This window comes from Excalfactoria chinensis, chromosome 1, assembly GCF_039878825.1.
Source record: "Excalfactoria chinensis isolate bCotChi1 chromosome 1, bCotChi1.hap2, whole genome shotgun sequence".
Classification (NCBI taxonomy): Eukaryota; Metazoa; Chordata; class Aves; order Galliformes; family Phasianidae; genus Excalfactoria; species Excalfactoria chinensis.
Genome location: NC_092825.1, coordinates 158,120,753 through 158,140,478, shown reverse-complemented (window position 1 = coordinate 158,140,478; position 19,726 = coordinate 158,120,753). Strand labels below are relative to the sequence as shown.

General features: G+C 39.7%; 1 protein-coding gene across 4 annotated transcripts in view; it reads right to left on the bottom strand.

Moving 5' to 3' along the window:
- Positions 1-19,726, bottom strand: part of FNDC3A (fibronectin type III domain containing 3A) — a 108,886-nt gene that overhangs the window by 57,038 nt on the left and 32,122 nt on the right. For 3 of the 4 annotated variants that reach the window (XM_072359797.1, XM_072359805.1, XM_072359814.1), the window contains one exon: positions 11,095-11,170. The exons of the other annotated variant lie outside the window; for it this stretch is intronic. In XM_072359797.1, coding sequence (XP_072215898.1) covers positions 11,095-11,170 — 76 coding nt within the window. The remainder of the gene's footprint in view (positions 1-11,094; positions 11,171-19,726) is intronic. 4 annotated transcript variants of the gene reach the window in all.

Below are 19,726 nucleotides of genomic sequence, written 5' to 3'. Positions count from 1 at the left end.
TCCTATCTTACTGAAAATACATTTCCATATTACTTCTAAGAATTACCCATGAAGTAGCAATACAAACTTCCCATTCTTCGTACTTCCCATAACTTCCTACCTAAAAGAAAAAGGAGATGGGGAACAGGTGAAAAAAATGACGTCTAGGTCATTTCAACTGAGATGTAAAATCACTTTTCAGTCTGCTAAGTATCAAAACAGAGTAACTACAAGTTTTACAAAGTCCACAGGAAATTTCAAAGAGCGGTTTTGTATCACTGAAGAAAGTAAGACAGGTGGCAAGCTAACTTTTCTCAACAGAATACTGAGTTGTAAAGAAAGCTCTTTCTTCAGTTGCTTTGGGAGACACATTCATCCCACCTGTGAATACAACAGTCAAAATGATCCAAGGGAAACATAATATACACAGTATGAGGATAATCCCACATGTCCAGCATCAGAGGGAAAGAAAGAGTAAAACAGCTGGAAAAAATGCTACTGGAAAAAACAAATTGAGAACAGGCACGGAAGATAAAGCCATATGCTCACAGAACAGCTGATTAATCAGAAAGGAAGGGGTGTGTAGTCAGCTTTCCAGGAGCACTAACATCCATTAACTTGAGACACTTCTCCAAGTTACGGGGTGCCCTACAGCCACTTGAGAAAATCACAGAATGACCTGGGTTGGAAGGGACCTCAAGGACCATGAAGCTCCAACCCCCCTGCCTGGCAGGGCCACCAAACCTCCATGTATATTAGACCAGGTTGCCCAGGGCCCCATCCAACTTGGCCTTGAACACCTCTAGGAACAGGGCATCCACAGCATCTCTGGGCAGTCTGTTCCAGGACCTCACCACTCTCCTAGTAAAGAACTTCCCCCTAACATCCAACCTAAATCTAACCTCTTTCAACTTGTCCATTTCCCCTTGTCCTACTATTATTGGCCCTTTCAAAGAGTTTACTCCCCTCCTGGATATAGATACCCTTCAGATAGAATCATAGAATCATAGAATTACTCAGGTTGGAAAAGACCTTGAAGATCATCAAGTCCAACCGCAGCCTAACCAGTACCCCATCTCTAAAAAACCTCTGCTAAATCATATCCCTGAGTACCACATCCAAACGGCTCTTAAACACATCCAGGGATGGCAATTCAACCACCTCCCTGGGGAGCCTATTCCAGTACCTATCCACCCTTTCTGTAAAGAAATTCTTCCTAATATCCAACCTGAACTTGCCCTGGAGCAACTTAAGGCCATTTCCCCTCGTCCTGTCACTTGTCACTAGTGAGAAGAGACCTGCCCCACTCTCACTGTAAGAACCTTTCAGGTACTGGAAGACGGCAATAAGGTCTCCCCTCAGCCTCCTCTTCCTCAGGCTAAACAGCCCCAGCTTCCTTAGCCTCTCCTCATAGGGCTGATTCTCCAAGCCCTTAACGAGCCTCGTTGCCCTTCTCTGGACCTGCTCCAGTACTTCCATATCTTTCTTGTGCTGAGGTGCCCAAAACTGGACACAGTACTCGAGGTGAGGCCTCACCAATGCCGAGTACAGGGGCAATATATACTGAAAGATACTGAAAGGCTGCAATGAAGTCACCCCACAGCCTTCTTTTTTCCAGGCTGAACAAGCCCAGCTCCCTCAGCCTGTCTTCATAGGGCAGGTGCTCCAGCCCCCTGATCATCTTCATGGCCGTCCTCTAGACCCTTTCCAACAGCCCTCTGTGTTTCTTGTACTGAGGGTTCCATACCAGGTCAAAGTACTCCAGATGGGGCCTCACAAGAGCAGAGTAGAGAGGGACAATCACCTCCCTATCCCTGCTGGCCAGCCCTCTCCTGATGGAGCCCAGGATACCTGAGACAATCTGAGATCGTTTTCATGATGCCCTTCAGCACCTGCTCCAGAAAACTCAATTTTTGTGGAAGTTTGTTGCAGCTGAGAAAGGCCTTCCTTTAGGCATAAAAAGAACAGCAGCACTTTGGACAGTTGCATGTGCCACCAGTGAATCCAGCCTTTCAAACTTTATGTGAAGCTGCATGTAATTACGCTGTTTCTTAATGGCTTTAAGTGGCAGAACATACACACTTGTAATTGGTCTTTAATTCACGTTAAACAGTAGCTATTTATATGTGAGCACAGTTAGCCTATATGTTTGCAATGGCCTTGTTATCTTCCTTCCCCTCATTTGGATAACAAACTGCTTTAGATGTAAAACAGATTGCTACATGAATGTCTGCAAAAGGAAGAAAGGGAAGTTGTATCACCACAAATTTAATGAAGTTCAAAAGCGTCACGATCATGTAAGCCACGCAAACTGACAAACCCTCAGTCATCTAACAGTCAAAAAGACTACAACTACAATCGCCTGCTATTAATAACACACTCACAGCCATATCTTTCAGGCCATGCGCTGCTGATTCATCCATTAGGGGGAAAAAAAAATCAAAACTGAGAGCAGAAGCCTGTTTGGTCTTGAGGAAATGTAATGGCTGTGAGAGCTGCCCCAGAGACACGGAGATGTTGGTTTCCTACCACTGTGCACAGTTACCATGTGCCTGACAGTGGTCCATCAGGAAATAAGGCAGCCAAGGCTACTTTCTGGAATACAAATAGAACAGTCAATAAAAATTAATTAAAAGATATTTTTTATTTAACTTGAAGCCTTTTGATAGTCTGAATGCTTTCAGAGCTGCAGCTATACTTCAAGAATGCAGCAAAACAGCCTGAATCTCAAAGGGTTGAACTATAAAGAAACATCCAGGAGTTTCATCTAACAGTTTGTAGCACTTCCAACAGATGACACGCCATCCTGTAATTCTACTGTATGTATTGCTGAAGGAGATCTAAAAAAAGTAGCGCTTATGCACAAAGTTCTAGTCTTTTAATCTTCATGAAATCCATTTCAAAGTCAACTTCAATATACTGTTTCTGAGTTTTTATAAAATAAAGTACAATTTGTTTTTCAAGAATTAGTCAAAGAAGGAAATGGAGAAACTATTTCTGTTTTCTGTTTGGGGGGAACTAGCTGATTCACCAGAGGGCTGTGCTGCCATCCAAAGGAACCCTGACAGGCTGGGGAGGTCGGTTGGCAAGAACATCATGATGTTCAGCAAGGAGAACTGCACCTTGGGGAGAACAGCACCAGGACATGCTGAGGGCACCCAGCTGGAAAGCAGCTCTGCATTAAAAGGACATGTGGGTCTTGGTGGGGCATCAAGTTGAACATAAGCCAGTAAAGTGCTCTTGCCACTAAGAAGGATAATACGTGAAATGTGTTAGGCAAAGTACTGTTCACACATAGAGAAAGGAGATCTCTTCCTTCAATTCAGCACTGATGAAGTCACACCTGGAGTTCTGGGTCTAGTTCTAGACCCCCCAATATAAGAGAAATGTGGACACGGTGGAGAAAGTCCAACAGAGGGCCACAAAGATGATGAAGGGCCTGAAGTACCTCTCCTGGTAGGAGAGCAAAAATAGCTATTATAGCCAGGCTTCAGCTCCAGAATGTAGACATCTCATTTAGGTATCTAAAAATGTACATCTGCATGCAAATTGGGACTTCAAACTCCAATTACAGTATGTGGGGATCCAGTCAGTACAGACAGTGGAGCCCAGAGAGCTATTCCATTCAAACTAATGTCAGCTGAAAAGCACTGGCTACACCATAGCTAGTGACTAAACCTTCACTACTTATAAAGAGAACTCAGACCCAAGGCCACATATAGAAACACACATTTAGGCACCTAAAATTAGATGTCTTGAGCATGCAGCTGAAGCACTGATATTTCAAACAAACGTCTCCAGAAGCTTCCTACAGACACTGGGTATACAGTGCACTCAAAAGAGGGAACAGAGGAGGGAACTCAAGAAGATACAATGAAAGATTAACTGATCAGAATACATTAGAAAATGGGATGTGAATTGGAGGAACTGACTATCTTATAAGGAATATAATAAAGCATAAACTCATCCACTTCAAAATGTGCAAACTAAGTCAATGTAGAATAATGTTTAATAGAAGGATGAGGAAGTCACAAGAAAGAAGCATTATAAATGTGATTTGTCCAAATAAAGATACTAGATCTATTTAACAACATTTCAACCAGAAATCAAGAGATAGAAAAACTCAGCTTTCCCTAAAACACTCTAAACCAAACATGACTAAAGATCTGAATTTTTCCTCCTAATCTGTCTTTAAATTTGCAACTGTAGAAGGTGTTAAGAGAAGCCTGATCTGTTTTTAATCAAACCCTTGTCAAGTTCAGTTTATTCAGGGAATGGCATGCTTTAGAAACTTAGTAGAAAAGCAGCACGATCAAGTCAGCTTTTCCAGCAATAGCTCCTTGGGGTATCACTCATTGCCTCTTTAAGAGCTGAGGGAGACTGAGGCCACCAGCTCCCCTCCAGTTATCAGACTTAACCAAGGATAAGGTCAGGCAGTTCCCACAGAAGGGAGTGCACCCTCCTTAAAGGTTAGTTCTTATGGCTGCTCTTAGAGCAGAAAGAGTCAGTGTCAACAGACTTTCAGATTGCTACAGCTTATTCTGGTCAGGGAAATGACTTTGTTTTGTGTTTCCTTGCCATTTTTCATTAATAAAACTGATTTTTGAGAGATGGTTCTCTCTCAGCACTGCCCTATTGCATAAAAGACTACAAAATCAAGCAGGTATCTGTGTTAGTTTTAATTCAGCATAGTACTACTAAAAGAAAAGCTGCAGCAGTAGGGTTTAAGGGCAGATTTTCCATGCCCATGACAACCAAAATTAAGGACTATATTTGTCCTATATGACAAAGCCAACGTATGAGCAGCAAGGACTTAAATTCACCTTTTTTTCCCCCCCTTTATTTATCAGAAGGAGTTTTCCTATGTCTCATCCAACCTCTATGCTAATTTACCTATACAAAATTTGCAAGGGCAGTCATGAACTCTGTTCATTACTCCAAGCTATAAAAAAAGCCAGCTCCCTGCTTACAATTACTCTGGAATGCAAGAAGGGCAGCTCCTTACTTCCTGTGGCATGGAATATTTCCAAATCAAGGGACTATAATCATCCTTCATGGTCACTCTCATAGAATGGCTTGGGTTAGAAGGGAGGACCTCAAGGATCACCAAAATCCAGGCCTCTGCCACAGGCAGGGCCACCAACCTCCACGTCTGGAGGCTGCCCAAGGCTCCATACAGCTTGGCCTTGAACACCTCTCCAGGGATGGGGCATCCACAACCTCTCTGGGCAGCCTGTGCCAGCACCTCACCGCTCTATTTAACATCTTGTAACATAAGAGGTCAAGCTTCCCCTGCAGTTATACTCACAGTTGGCTGACTGATACTAACACTGTTACATTTAGTTTGACTGCAGGAATCAGAAAATGCAAACATTCATATACATTTTAGAAATTGCTTCATATTTTAAGCCATTTCCAAACTGCGCTGATTCAAATTTAAGCTACTACTAGACTCAGCCTTGAAAATCCTCAACAAAGAGTTAGGTGGGCTTTTAGTCACTGTTGCTTGCTGCAAACTCAGTACTTTCAGCTGACTTGTTTTAGCTTTCCTCAGGGCCTTCATAAAGTCCTCTACATACTTGTGACAGAGATCCTAAAATTAACATGTACAAGAGGATGTTAATGTATCTAGTTTCAGCCTTGCATATCATGTTTAGCCTTCTACGCAACACTCACATGGAAGTAACGGACAGGAATCAACTGAAATGATTTGCTACTAAGGGTTTATTTTTGCTTAAAGGAACTGACGCATAAAGTCTTATGTGTGCAGATTTCAGAAGGCTAAAATGTTGGAAAGCAGCAGAACATCTTTGAAGAGGAAAAGGACAGCAAGTAAAGTTGCCTACATCATCGTGTAATGTTTCAATAATCAGAAATCAGGATTAGGAAAATGGAAACTGATGAAAAATTTCTGACTTGGGCTACAGAAAGAAAATATCACCCCACACTGGTATTGTCTTTGGGTGGTCCAGTAATTGTTCTTAATACGAGAAGGAAAAAAGAACTCTGAAACCAAGAAATACCTGTACAAGGTTTACTTGTACAAATTCATTACGTAGTCTCACAAGCTCTCTAGCATAGTAGAGATGCTCAGGAAGAGAATTCTTGTTAACGGTGTTTTATTTTTGCTAGTTTATTCAATAACACAGACATCTGCATTTAAATATCATCTTATCTCTAAACTTTGCCCACTGCTGTAGCTGACACTGAGGAATCTAACAACCAAGAAGCAGTAGTTCTAGAGGTGATGTCACCCTTAAAGCTAGCACATGGGATTAGTACTGCAGTGGCAGGCACCCTGGTGCATTCTAAGAACTACACAGAATGGCACTACATACTTCCTCCGACCCACACAGTGGATTTCGGATATGGTAATAAGTTTTGATCTCCTTGTGAAAGCAGCGTCTTCCAATGACCATCAGCAACCACAAAAATCCCTTCTGGAGAGTTAGTGAGAACTTGTTGAGCTGGTCAGAAATCTTGCACATCTGTCTTTAACCACCTCAAACAATAACTGGCTCTTAAATAAAACTTAACATCAAAGCATTATGTGCTGTAAAGAACAAAATGAATCGAGTTTTATGGTGGCTTTGTTGGTATTGTCGAAATATACCTAGGTGGGAGTTGTATTTATTTTAAGATGTCCAGCGTGGTTGCCTTAATGCTGTCTGAAAACAACCAAAACCACATGGCACCTAGCAGCACGTAACAGCTTTACTTCAATACTATTCTGGATAATGGGCAGGTCTGCTCCACTCTTCCAAAACTGAAACTCATCTTAGAATGAAATAAAGTTTGTATTTCACTACTGTAATCTCAGATTTCATACGATCGTCCTCTTTTCCTCTTGACTGACTTCAAAATACTTCTAAGAAATATTTCATTTTTTACTCCAAAAAAACCCCATCAAGGTTGCTTAACTTTTATCCTAGCGACTAACCTTAACACTGACACTTCATTTCATTTCAAAACATGAGGTATTCATGACTCATTCTAATTTACATATATTTTCTTATTTTATTATAAAAATGGCAATTTTCCTTTGCAGGGGCATATATAACATTGTTTTTCTTATTATGTCAAGTAACACTTGATAGCCCTTAGCTGCAACTTGGGACTGTTATAAGATGTGCTTAAGATGAGTCATCTTCATTCATTTATCCTGCAATAGGAAGAATTCCTGAATGAGTGATCTGCAGTAATTCAACTCCACAAAGAGAGCCCATTCATATACTTCAAACCTGGTTATCTGAATCACTAATGTAGCTGATTATTTCACTTCAACAGAAGGAAATTTTGGCTTAAGAAAAGTTTCCACGGAAGTCTGAATTCTTGCAGTATGTCAGAACGGTATCTAAAAGAACTCTACTGAAAATAAGCATTTTGGTCTAACGCATAGGTACGCAGCCAGATATCTTCCTGTCTGTCTAGCAAGAAAATCACGGTGTCTTTGGAAAGCAAAAGACTGACAAATGATTTAAATTGAAGTTGTGTTAAAAGAGTGGGCAGAAGTCAGTGCTATCAGACCAACCGCAATGCAGTCAAACAAAACGTTATAAAACCAGAAATTGCCCGTTGGTACTGAGAAGTGTTCATCCGAAGCTGTAGTTAAGTCAAAATATACACAACACAAAACCAGCTGAACCCTAAGCTGTTAACTACAGAAGTATAAAACAACGGTGCTTGTTATTTTACAGAAATATGCATGTAATACATCAAGAAAGAAATACATAAAGTCATCAAAACTCTGTCAAAATAAAGGGATGCGATTAACCAAGCACTGCTCTTTTTCCAAACTTACAGATTTCAAACCAAGAAATACACACAATGGCCTTTTCATCCCATCTTAACTGCCATGGAAGAGACATGTGTTAAGCAGACACTTCTCACTTTCAGCTACAGATCATTTAAAGCTTTAAAGATCATCTGAGTGAGTTATACAGCAAGCAGGCAGCAAGCATAGAGACCTCAGTATAAATGCAATGTTTTCTTCAGAAGTTAGGCCACAGAAAAAACACAGTGTGCTTCTCCATTAATTGGTACTTCCTACATTTTCTTCACTGATTTAAAGATTATTCTAAAATATTCACTATATACATATCTCCCCTTTCTTCTGGAAAGTCAATGACCCCTCTTGTTTCCAAGCTGAGAGATGTACAGAGTATCCAAAATACAAATAGTACTCCTCAGAAGTAAAACAATTATGACAAGAGCACCTCAATTTTTTTCCAACAGAACAAGAATGTGATGCAAGAAACACGGTTAACATTATGGTTAGATTTATAAACAATCCACATCGACTTCAGCAGACACTGCCATCTCAAAGGAGAAATGACCAGCAAAGCACACAGCAGATTTAGAATCACTGAAGAAACGATTTAAGCAAACTGTACAAACTACTGCATATGTGCATCTGCACTTCTATGGGGGATCCACCCAGAAGCAGCTCATTACCTCCCAACTTCCATTCTTTCATTTTCACAATATACTTATAGTTGCAGTTTAAGCATAAGCCAATGAAAATTGCTTTGCCAGAATCTGAAACCATCTGTTATCATTTTAATCACTGATCAGCGCGCAACACGCCAAACAGTTATTATCCTTTGCAATCTCAAATTGTTTCTCCTTCTCCCTACGTATCTTTTAATAAGATTTTACTCCAAAGAGATCCTAACCACATCTTTTGCAAGGTAACTTTTTGCTAAATGTCAATGTGGTCAGGCAAGAATATAAAGACTGGCAAATATTTACAGAAAAGCAGACTGGAAAGCAGTATTAATGCACATTATGATGACTAAATCAACTTCCCACTAATAGCTTCTCCACTACATTTCTGACATCTTTGCTTCTCCCTACCTTTTTCTTAAATAAGCATCTCTTCAAAGCATACTCATTATCTGTTTCCACATCTTTAGCTTTGAATTGACCTAATAACGGAGCGCATGCAGTGAAGAAAATAAAAACAGGGAAATAATGTGAGGTTTCCTTCTTTAGTGCCAGTGCAATAGACTCCTGTGGCTATAACCCATTTTGAAGACTGGGCATCCATTTTGTGGCAAAGTAAAGCAGACTACACTTGAGAAGCTGTGGCAGAATAAGAAGGACCATCAATACCACATCAATCTCCAAAGCGTGCGCTACATGAAATCACTCACTTTACAAAGATCTATATACAGTAAACAAGGCAGATATTCCTCATTAGTTGCAATACATACCATAAAATAGAATAGAATATCACAGAATATCCTGAATTGGAAGGGACACATAAGGATTACTGAGTCCAACTCCTGGCTCCACCCAGGACCTCCCAAAAGTCAAACCATCAATTAAAACAATACAGTATCACTTTCCCCGAGAGTTTCTTCTTCAAGTCAGAAAGACCCAGAAAGTCATAAAGGTAGAAAAATCTATCGACATTATCGTCGTAACACAGAAATGTCAAGAGAGGCAAGAATAGACTAGATAAGGTGCATTCAAGTGAACGTGCCCAGCTGGTCCTGCTCTAAGATAAGTGAACATATAGACACAAAAATCTAAGCTATGATCTCCGTTTCAACATCACCTACATACACACCATATTATTTTCATGCTCTGGGACAAGGAAGGACAAGGAAAATGACCATTCAACAAGTTGTGTGCAAAAGCTGCTGGACTCTTCAGGAAAGTTGTAAAGATTGTATCTGAGCTTGTTCCTGGTACTCAGTAAGAATAATTGTTATCTAATAACCACTCACTCCCACCTTCATATTTAAAGTGTGAAGAAATAAGCAGTTGAATCGAATCACAATAGCAAGCTGTCTATTTAGAATGTTACAGGATCAAGAAGGACAAAAGCAGAATCACAATAGGTAAGAACTCTATTTGTTAAGATACAATATCAGTATTTTTGCAGTTCATCACACACACTTCCTACTTTCAAAATGACCCCGCGAGGAAATTAAACCCACGGAAACACAAAGTATGCTTCTCAACATTTAGTACAACAAAGGCAAAATATAATACCCTATTTGCTATTGTTGGACTTTTATTTTTTTATTTTTTAATCTTAAATTGCAAGGCAAAATTAATTTGTTCCCCTTGGAAATTGCAAAGTAACTATTATACAGATACGCTGCAAATAAGAGTCTACAGAAACGTGAGCTGCAATACTGACTGATCTGTGGCTGAAGTGAAGCAACAAGATTTTCCAACTAGCACACTCTTGAAAAATGGCACTAATGAACATGCGGACTTTAAGAATTGTTGATGTAAACTTAATTACAGTCCAAGGTCTCCTTTTAATCAGTTATCTTGTAGCCCAAGGACCTGTCTCTGACACTGGAAACAGACTTTTTAATCTCAGACTGGAGTGAGGGAAAAGGAGATGAAAGCCTCTTGCTTCAGCTTCTCGGGACTGTATCTATTGGTGCTGGGCCAACACACAGAAAACAGACGGTAGGATTCATTGTCCCAGCAGATAACAAACAACAAAAAAGTGACCTTGTATCTGAATCTGTAAATACTCTCACACAACAGAGGGAACTGGTATTCTAAACAACAGCAGTATCTGAGTGCTTGTTTCTTGCAGCTGTAGATTAACTTAACTCATAGCTAGTTTAATTCAGAACAGAAAACATCCAAAATGACTCCTGTGTATTCTCGGATGAAGTGTTTGTACTTCATAGTGAGATCAAGCTAGAACTCATGGAGGACACTGTTTGGCAAGAAAACTACCAGAAGGATGACTGACAGCTACTGTTAGAATAAGCAGAACAATGACCATATGATAGCAAAGAATAAAAACAAACAAACACAACATCCCTCAAACCAAATCAACAACTGTAACTTTTAAATTGGAGTCTGTAAAATAAATGAGCTTAATGAAGTTGCTACAATAGTACTTGCCTGTTATGTCTGCAGACTGAAAATGCCACGTTATTTAATATCATCTAATACAACAAAAAAGTGAACTCCTCATAGTACTGAATACAAAATCTTTTAGATTGTTAAATAAAACTTGTACTTAAAATAAGTTCTTATAGTCCTTTACCTTCAATGCCAGAAACTGCCTTTTATTTATCTTGATGCAGAACGTAGAAATATTATATACATATAAATATATGATATATGTTTTACCTGTAATGCACTGAAACTGTCCATCTTCTCTTCTTATTGTAAATGCTTCCCCTGGATTAACTTGCACAAGAATAACCTTGAAAATAAAAGAGTGTTCACAACCATTACACAGGAATATGCTACAAAAGCCCAGTATGTGTATAAGTTTGAATATATTATTTTCCACTTTACATTATCTGCTGCCCTTATCCCACAGACAAAAGAGACTAGAGCGAGAGCAAGTACAGGTATTTTTAAACAAACTTCTTCAAAGAACCAAGCAGAAAACAGTAACTACGGTACTGTTCAATATAATCAAAACATTATTTCTACAGCTTAAATTATTGAAACAAATTACATTTTCTTCCATATTAATCAAAGTGCTACAGAACGTTTCAGAGGAAGCCCAGGACTCCCAGTGTTTGTATTTTAAATATTACCGCTTGGCAAACAGTTTTCAGCATAAGAGAAACACCCTGTAATTTCCTTTCTTTCACGATCCAAGCACATTCATACACTCATTAATGAGAAAGCATTATTAGAACTAATAAGTAGTAAGCATATCAGGTACACCATATGGAACAGAATGTGTAGTTTTATTTGCAGAAAGCTGTTAAACCTCTTTCTTTCTTTTATTGTGTGTGTTTGCTGTTTTTTGTTTGTTTTTAGACCACACAATGTAGAATACATAGAAAAGCATAGGCAGCTGAGAAACTATGGAAGTCAGACACAAACCAAAGTAAAAGTCCATCACCATTTTAGACTTTAGAATTCTCCTTTGAAACATAACTTGGAAATAGTAAGTTTGTAGCTATGAAGAATCCAAATAAGATTAGAGCAAAGGAAAAAAAAGAACAGGCACATTTCATAGAATCATGGAGTCCTTAGAGTTGAAAGGGACCTCTGAAGGCCATCAAGTCCAACTCCCCTGCAGTGAACAGAGGCACCACAGCTACATCAGGTTGCCCAGGGCCTGATTCAGCCTCACAATGAAAGTCTGAGGATGGGGCACCAACCACATCACCAGCTTCACTTCTAGACAACTCTTCAGCCTGGCTTGCAAGCAACTTCAAAAATTCTGGCCAAAAAATTTACTCTGTTAAGCTGCTAAAGAAAGTATAATCGAGCTTGTTGCTGCTTCTTTCATGGAAATAGAAAGCTTCAGTGCATAAGCAGGAGGGGGACTGACTGTTTGCACAGGCAAAAAGTGATGGTACAATTAGGAATAGCTTTAAACCAAAAGAGGGGAGATTAGGATTAGATGTTAGGAAGAAGTTATTTACTCAGAGGGTGGTGAGGCCCTGGCACAGATGCTCAGAGAAGCTGTGGGTGCCCCATCCCTGGAGGCACTCAAGGCCAGGCTGGATGGGGCTCTGGCAGCCTGAGCTGCTGGGTGGCACTGCCCACGGCACAGGGGTTTGAACTAAATGATTTTTAAGGTCTCCTCCAATCTAAGCCATTTTATGATTATATGATTCACATATAGGTAATTTTCCCAATTATCTAATGTATCCAAATATACAATTCAGTATAAGACGGCACTTCTGACATTCCCTGGACTCGGAAGCAAAATTCAGAAGTGAGCTTCAAATAAAACTTGAATGTCTTCAGAATACATTGTATCCAGAGTTTGTTGCAAGTGCTTATAGTTAGCATTTTAGCAACTGGATACCACCTTCATACCATGATGGAGAGAACCAAGTGCAAGAGACTTGCTACAATTTCTTTTCCAGGCTCCCCAAGCAGATGTAACTTCTTGAAGATGTGAATTTATTTCACTTACTTTCCACTCTCTGCTACAATGTAAGGTTCTAGCTTTAAATATAGACTGGAGTGAAAGTACTTAAAAGCTTGCCATCTGTGTGGGCTGGAAAGGTTTCAGAATTGCACAAAGGTTTTGGATTTAGTACGCCTTGACTTCTGGGAGGAACCAGTCAGGCAATCAGTACAAGTATCAGCTCCATGTACTGGGTCTCCACAGTAAAGAATCATAGAGTCACTAAGGTTGCAAAAGACCTCCAAGATCATCTAGTCCAGCTGTCAACCCATCACCATGAACTATGTGAAGAAGCTGTAAAGCTCACAAGTTTTAAGCCAACAGGTGGAAAAACTAATTCCCTTGATTGTTTTCTAGTAAGATGGAATGAGGGATAAATGGTATAACACCATTGTTCCCATTTCTTCGGTGCCAATGCCTGGTTCCTGGCAGCCTGGTAATGATGTTGCTGTGGGAACCTGATGGTCCTCCTCCTCCAGACCTTGGCTGCAGGCTATCTGGACAGGTGGCTCCAGCTAGAAAAGCTAAGCACAGAAATGGGCACACTGGCACAACTGCGGCAAGCGGGCCACATACCTCTTGATTTTCTTCTGTGGTGTTTTCTCTTGCATGAAAATCTTTGTGGCTTGTTGCACAGTGCCTCTCAGAAGATAAAGGCTCAACACCTGAGCATGATTCAGTGGGAAAGAGCACTTCTGGCACTGGCTGTGCCACGTGACAATAGGTCTATTAATGGTGTCCACACTGCTTTGACACTCCAGTTTCCAAAAGGCTTTCCCATCTCTGAGAGCTTCTGAATACCAATAGGCTGGAAAGACTGGCTGACTTAATGCACTTTAATTAGATGCTCAGGAATAGGAAATAGAGGTGGTTTGCTTTTATTTATTTATTTTTTTTCTATGGACCATTAGTCTGTTTGATGTGTGATTCTGTACTTAACTGAATGGCTCCCACTTCCAGCCTTGCTTTTATGTTGTACGTTCTCATTTATATTTTTTACAACCATTTCAATACAGGCTACACTTGTTGCTAAGCGTGCCAAAGAGACTGAATCAGGGCTGAAGTCACTTCAGAAGTTTCAAGAACCGCTTGTTTCAAAAGCCATTGTGCTGGGGGGTAAAGTGTATCAATATGACCAACCCTGGTTCTCTGCATTAATGCTGTTCACAGCCAGGGAGTCAGCACTGCTTTAAGGACAGTTTTGACACCCTCATCTCCTGAGAATTTACAACTCGCAAGAAGAAAAACTAAAGCTATGCACATTTACAAGGAGATTAGTACCTTCCTGGTCAGAGGAGAGACGGTAATTCCCAGGGATTCACTCTTATTTCATAAGAATCTGATGCACGCTATCAAAGATGCAAGAAAATCTAAAGGAAAAATGTAACATCTATATTTCATAGCATCATGTGTTAAGCAAATAAAATCCACAGCTTGCCAGTACTTAAAACTCTTCAATTCTAGCAGTTTTATTGAGGCCTTCACATCTCATTGCCCAACAACACCATTTCCTCAACCCACTGGTGTTATGAGAACAGAGGCCCTCATCTTCCACATAAATACTCCAGAGCTCAGCCTCCGACCTCTGCTGGGCAAAATATTCACGTTGATTGTGATCAAATGACAAGCTTCAGCAAATTCTGGTGGTTCAGCCCTTTCTTCCATGCCTCGTTCTTTTGGTGACAAATCCTGTTGCTTTACTCTGCTATCCAAAAGGCTAAAATTGCTACCCGAATCTAACATTCTGCTATCCAAAGGCTAATGTGCATCATTCTGCTCACAGTTCTACTAACTGCTCTTCTAAAATAACTGCAATAATTTGATACAAAAATCATTTATGATGTGCCAGCCTCAGTGGGAGGCACGTTCACCACAGTTTTCAAATGCCATTTCTCTTACTGGATCAACAAAACACTAATTAAAAACTTCACAAGCTTAACAAAATAACGTGAGTTTAAGACACTGAGTCCTTGATACGTGCTCTATAATCCTATAAATGCATTCAAAACACCACCTACTATTAAAAAAACACTATAAAATGTAAAAATGTAATTTGCTCAGTGCAAACACAACTCTGAGTCAACCTATTTTGGTCTCAAGTTCAGAATACGTTAACACACGACTACTAAGAAATGGAGTATTAGGTCAACAACCAATTCTTTTTCATCATTTTCACTGGGACTATAAATTGCTTCCTTTAAACAGCTATTTAATAATGATTCACATGACCTCAGTACAGTTCCCAATGTAAAGCAGGACAGAGTATCTATCCAGAGGAGATTAGCATACAAGTTGAAAATACAGGAGGGGAGCTATACATTTATCCTCACAACAATTACTGCTTTAATAAAACAAAATGGCCAGCTCACGTGGCTGAAGCTTGAAACACCTGTAACATCAGCTGCCAAAAAGTATTACAGAGTTTAACAGTGTTATTTCTTACTTTTTAGTGGTACTTAACTCATTCTACAAAGGACATTAAAACAAATGAACGACACACTAAGCTTTTTAGTGGTTTAATTAAATTGGTACGGATTACAGAAGTTTCTTAGTACAATGTTAAAAGCAAACTTTATCCTCAAAAAACCACAGAAAGATACTGCAAAAGGGAACAGTATTTATTAAAACCACTTTTTAATTATTTTTTTTTTATTTATTTTTTATTTTTTTTAAGCATGAAATACTTGTTTTCCTGAAATTTAAAGCACCTGCTTTTCTGCCCATCCACTGTCAGTCTAAGACACATACCCTGGATTGGCACAGACGAGACTTCTAATAAAACTCAACTGTATCACACATTAGAGAGCTCAATGAGGTTTGCCTGAAATCATTGCTCAAACTCGGGCAGCTGCTCAAGCCAAGTTAGGGCATAAGAAATGTCCTCACAGTCTTAGCCGGTGGCCCCAGTCAGTAGCCTATTCTAGTGTAGCAGTTTACCTCCAATACATCAATTGTAGGTGCTATATTTAGGGAGAGCAACAGAGCCTGGGCAGTTTCTGCAGTCCATCTTGCTCAATGTCTGTAAGTTTGCCTGAACTCTTAGGATTTGCTTACACCATTTGCTTCTACAACCTCCTACAGCAGTGAGTTCCTGACATTCGCCTTTAAGCCATCTTAAAAACGAGTGTCCTACTATCTAATTGCCTCTAGCTCCTCTACTACAGGATTTGATGAATGGTTTTGAGTAATTTCACCTAACACCTTAATTATTTATTTTTAACTTAGCAATTTCCTGTCCTTTTATGCTCAGTTTCCATTCACTGCAGGGTCCCAGCATTTTCATTCTCTAAGACAGCCGCTTCATTCCCTTGGCCACAATGATGGTACCTAAAACTTGATCAGCATTAGCAAAGTGAGCAGTGCTCAACAACACTTCTAGGTGCTGCAACAGTCGCCTGCAAAGATGAACTGTGTTCTAGCAGTACTGATCCCACTTGGGGCTGATGCCAGCCAGCACTCTCCCAGATGATACTACAAACTGTTCCAGGCAGTTTGCAGACAGATATTCCTTCTGGAAGAAGAAACAGTTTCCTAGTACAGACTGGGAGAGTGCTGGCTGGCACCAGCCCCAAGTGTGATCAGGACCGCTTCTGAGAACATTCTTGAGCACGCTTATATTACAAATACATAAACACTGCCTGGCAGTAGCATTACAGTGCTTTGCCTTTTTGAAGGACTAGTAGTTCAGGGACATCATCTTCACCACTTGTGAAATATCTCTTTCTCATCCAAATCACAATTTGAGCTGTCTTATTTGACAAACTCACTCCTGTAATACAATAATTCTATATTTTTTATATTTATCTACTTAAACCCAAATTAAAATACAATGTTACTGTAGATCAAGTCGTATGATCAAGCCTTTCAAAGACACACAACACTGAGTTTGACATACTATCAACAGATGTAACGATAATTTAACAACAATTTCATCTGAAGGTCTCATATATGACTTAGCTTTACCAAGTCAGTGTGAGATGGGATGAGAAAGTATTCAGATCCTTTATCTACAGAATCAAAGGCTGTACACATGCTAAAAGAACAGAATACCAATGCTTCCTATTTTTATTCAGTAAGCTTTAAACTATTGGCAGGAGAAACTACTGGATTCTTCTGCAGACTGAATTAGAAAGGGATTTGAATGTCTTTTCTTCATATTTTTACCTTATTTTTAATCCTGATGATATATTTGATAAAAATGGCAGAGGAAAAAATAAAAGAGAAAGGATATCAACAACAAGAAGTGGAAGAGAGACTGCAGACAGAGCTGCAGCTACCCAGACTCAGAGCACTTCTCCAAAACAGGGAAAATGTTAAGGTCAAATGATAATGCTCACCTCCAGAAAGATCTAGAACTAACATTTATCGGCACAAAAGGGAGGCTGCAGAAGCCTAAATGAGCTTCATATTTCTCCCCATCAATATGATCACAGCATTGTTTTCTAAAGGCAGAAGAGTAATGATAGAAAATATTGTCAGTCTTCATAGACATCCAACAACCTCTTAAGCACCTTAGCATGTTCCTCATGGTACATGAATATGCAGGTTAATGTATTTCTTTATTGAAGCCTATTTGGGGACAGAAGGGATTTAAAATATAGAGCTACCTAATCCTGTTTTGAACATGTTAACTTGCAGACTAATTAAATTTAGCCAAAAAGCCCATTAATTCCACTGAAACAACAATTAAAACCGATCCTTCATTCTGTCAGTAAGAGACACGCTTCTACAAGTATCTATGCTTCTCCTTCCATCCTGCTAAATGCAGTAGCAATGTGTCAGCAATTTGCCACATTTCCAGACAATTTCAGTTAGCTCACAGGAAAGAAAGGCAGTGTAAGACTTGTGGAATCACATTATAACACACAGGGAAGTTTCCCTAGTGCTCTCAGCCACAAGACCAAAAGTGAGGAACCAGAGGCCTTCACAACAAACGGATACTTACAGGCAGTAAGGAGGACTGAAGTAGGTGGCAGCCCTGCCCACAGCAGGGGGTGGAACTGGATGGTCTTTAAGGTTGCATCTAACCCAAACCATTCTATGATGCTAAGTTCTTGGGAGCTTGGTGCTAGACTACAACTGATTCTGGTAAAGCCCCTACATAAGGTGAAACACTTGCAGGGCAAGAAAACAAAACAAGCTTAGGCTCAATTCACAATAGCATTACTTCACTGTTTTAATGCAACCTATTTCCAAAGTGGACACCATAAATACAATTAGAAGTCTAAATTATTTCTGCCCATATGAAGGGGAAAAAAAGAAGACATTCTATTAGAATCACAGAGTGGCTTAGGTTGGAAGGAACCCCATGGATCATCAAGTTCCAACCCTCTGCCACAGGCAGGGCCACCAACCTCCACATGCAATAGTAGACCAGGTTGCCCAGGTCCCCATCCAACCTGGCCTTGAACACCTTCAGGAATGGGGTATCCACAGCCTCCCTTGGCAGCCTGTGCCAGCACCTCACCACTCTCTCCCTGCAAAGAACTTCCCCTGACATCTGTTAAATAAAACCTGAAATGAGTCAATGAAATCCACAAACTTACCTAGTAAAACTATTTAACAAAGGACAACTCCTAGCAAATTTTACACAGTTTTCTTCTTTTGCTCACCACCATACATGTGCAAAGGTAGCTCTGAACAGCACTGTCAAAACAGGCAAGGCACCCTTTTCAAACATACAAGTGCATGTATGTGATAAATTCAGCCAAAATTACACTGCTCTAAGGAAATAAACAATCACTGGCAGAATATTGCCTCACAAACACTCTGCTGCTCCTACCGAACACATACAGGATGAAACAGAATGTATCTGAAAAAAAACTACATATGCAAAATAGTATTAGCAATGTATCAGATATCCAGAGGTAATATTTTAAATTTACTGTTTAGATTATAGAAGCTTAAACTTAGTTTGAAGTAAAAAACAAAGCGAAACAACAACAAAAAACCCCACAGAAAAATAACACCACAAATGACTGTCTCCAGAAGTAGACTGACAACACAATGATAGGAGCAAAAAATATCTGAAATTAAGACAGTTCCCTTAGCTTCATCCTAGCCCTGCCACATAAAGCTAAGATGATCTACCTCCTTTATCAGATTTTTGTAAGGCTCACAGAGAAGCGTCCAGTTTACCCTTATCACATAAGGATGATTCTCACTGTTACACATCATGAAGCCACAGTTTCAATTCCTCTATTTCTAAAAAAAGACAAGAAAGAAACACCATCCTGACTCTTCTGAACTCACACAAACATTGAGATATTCAATTCAGATGTCGAAAATTTGGTTATAGTTTCAGTACCATCTGCTGCATTTTCAAAACAAATGTCACGTTACAAATTACTTTGCCCAAATATGTGCATTTATGCCTAAAAGCTCCTCTGCTTGTGGAAAACTAAGCAGTGCCCGTTTAAAATACTGAGTTTTCTGAATATCCACTGCTTGATTTCTAACCAGTGAAGTCTTACCCGAAAAACCAAAGCTAGCACTTTAGAGTTACTGGGATACAAGGCAAGGATTTTCTTATTCACATTAGAGGAAAAAATCTATAGATGTCAAACTCTTCACGTCTCTCAAGGATATACCTGCTCTCAAACCCATTCTTCAGTATTAAGGACCAGCAGCCTTTTGGAGGGGAAAATTAAAATGCTGAGCGTTTCAGTCCCGACTGAGACTAAAGAAACCAGAGTAAAATTACACTAAATACTTTGTCTCAGTGCTGTCAAAGGCAAGAAAACCAAAGGAACCCAACTGAAAATCAGGGCAAAGAAATCTCTGTCATCCTTTCTCCAGCCCCCCACTTCTCACTGAAGACGAGAGGAGCTGAGTTAGCTGGCATTTTTGTCTAAAAGGAGTTAAGGCATGCCTTGT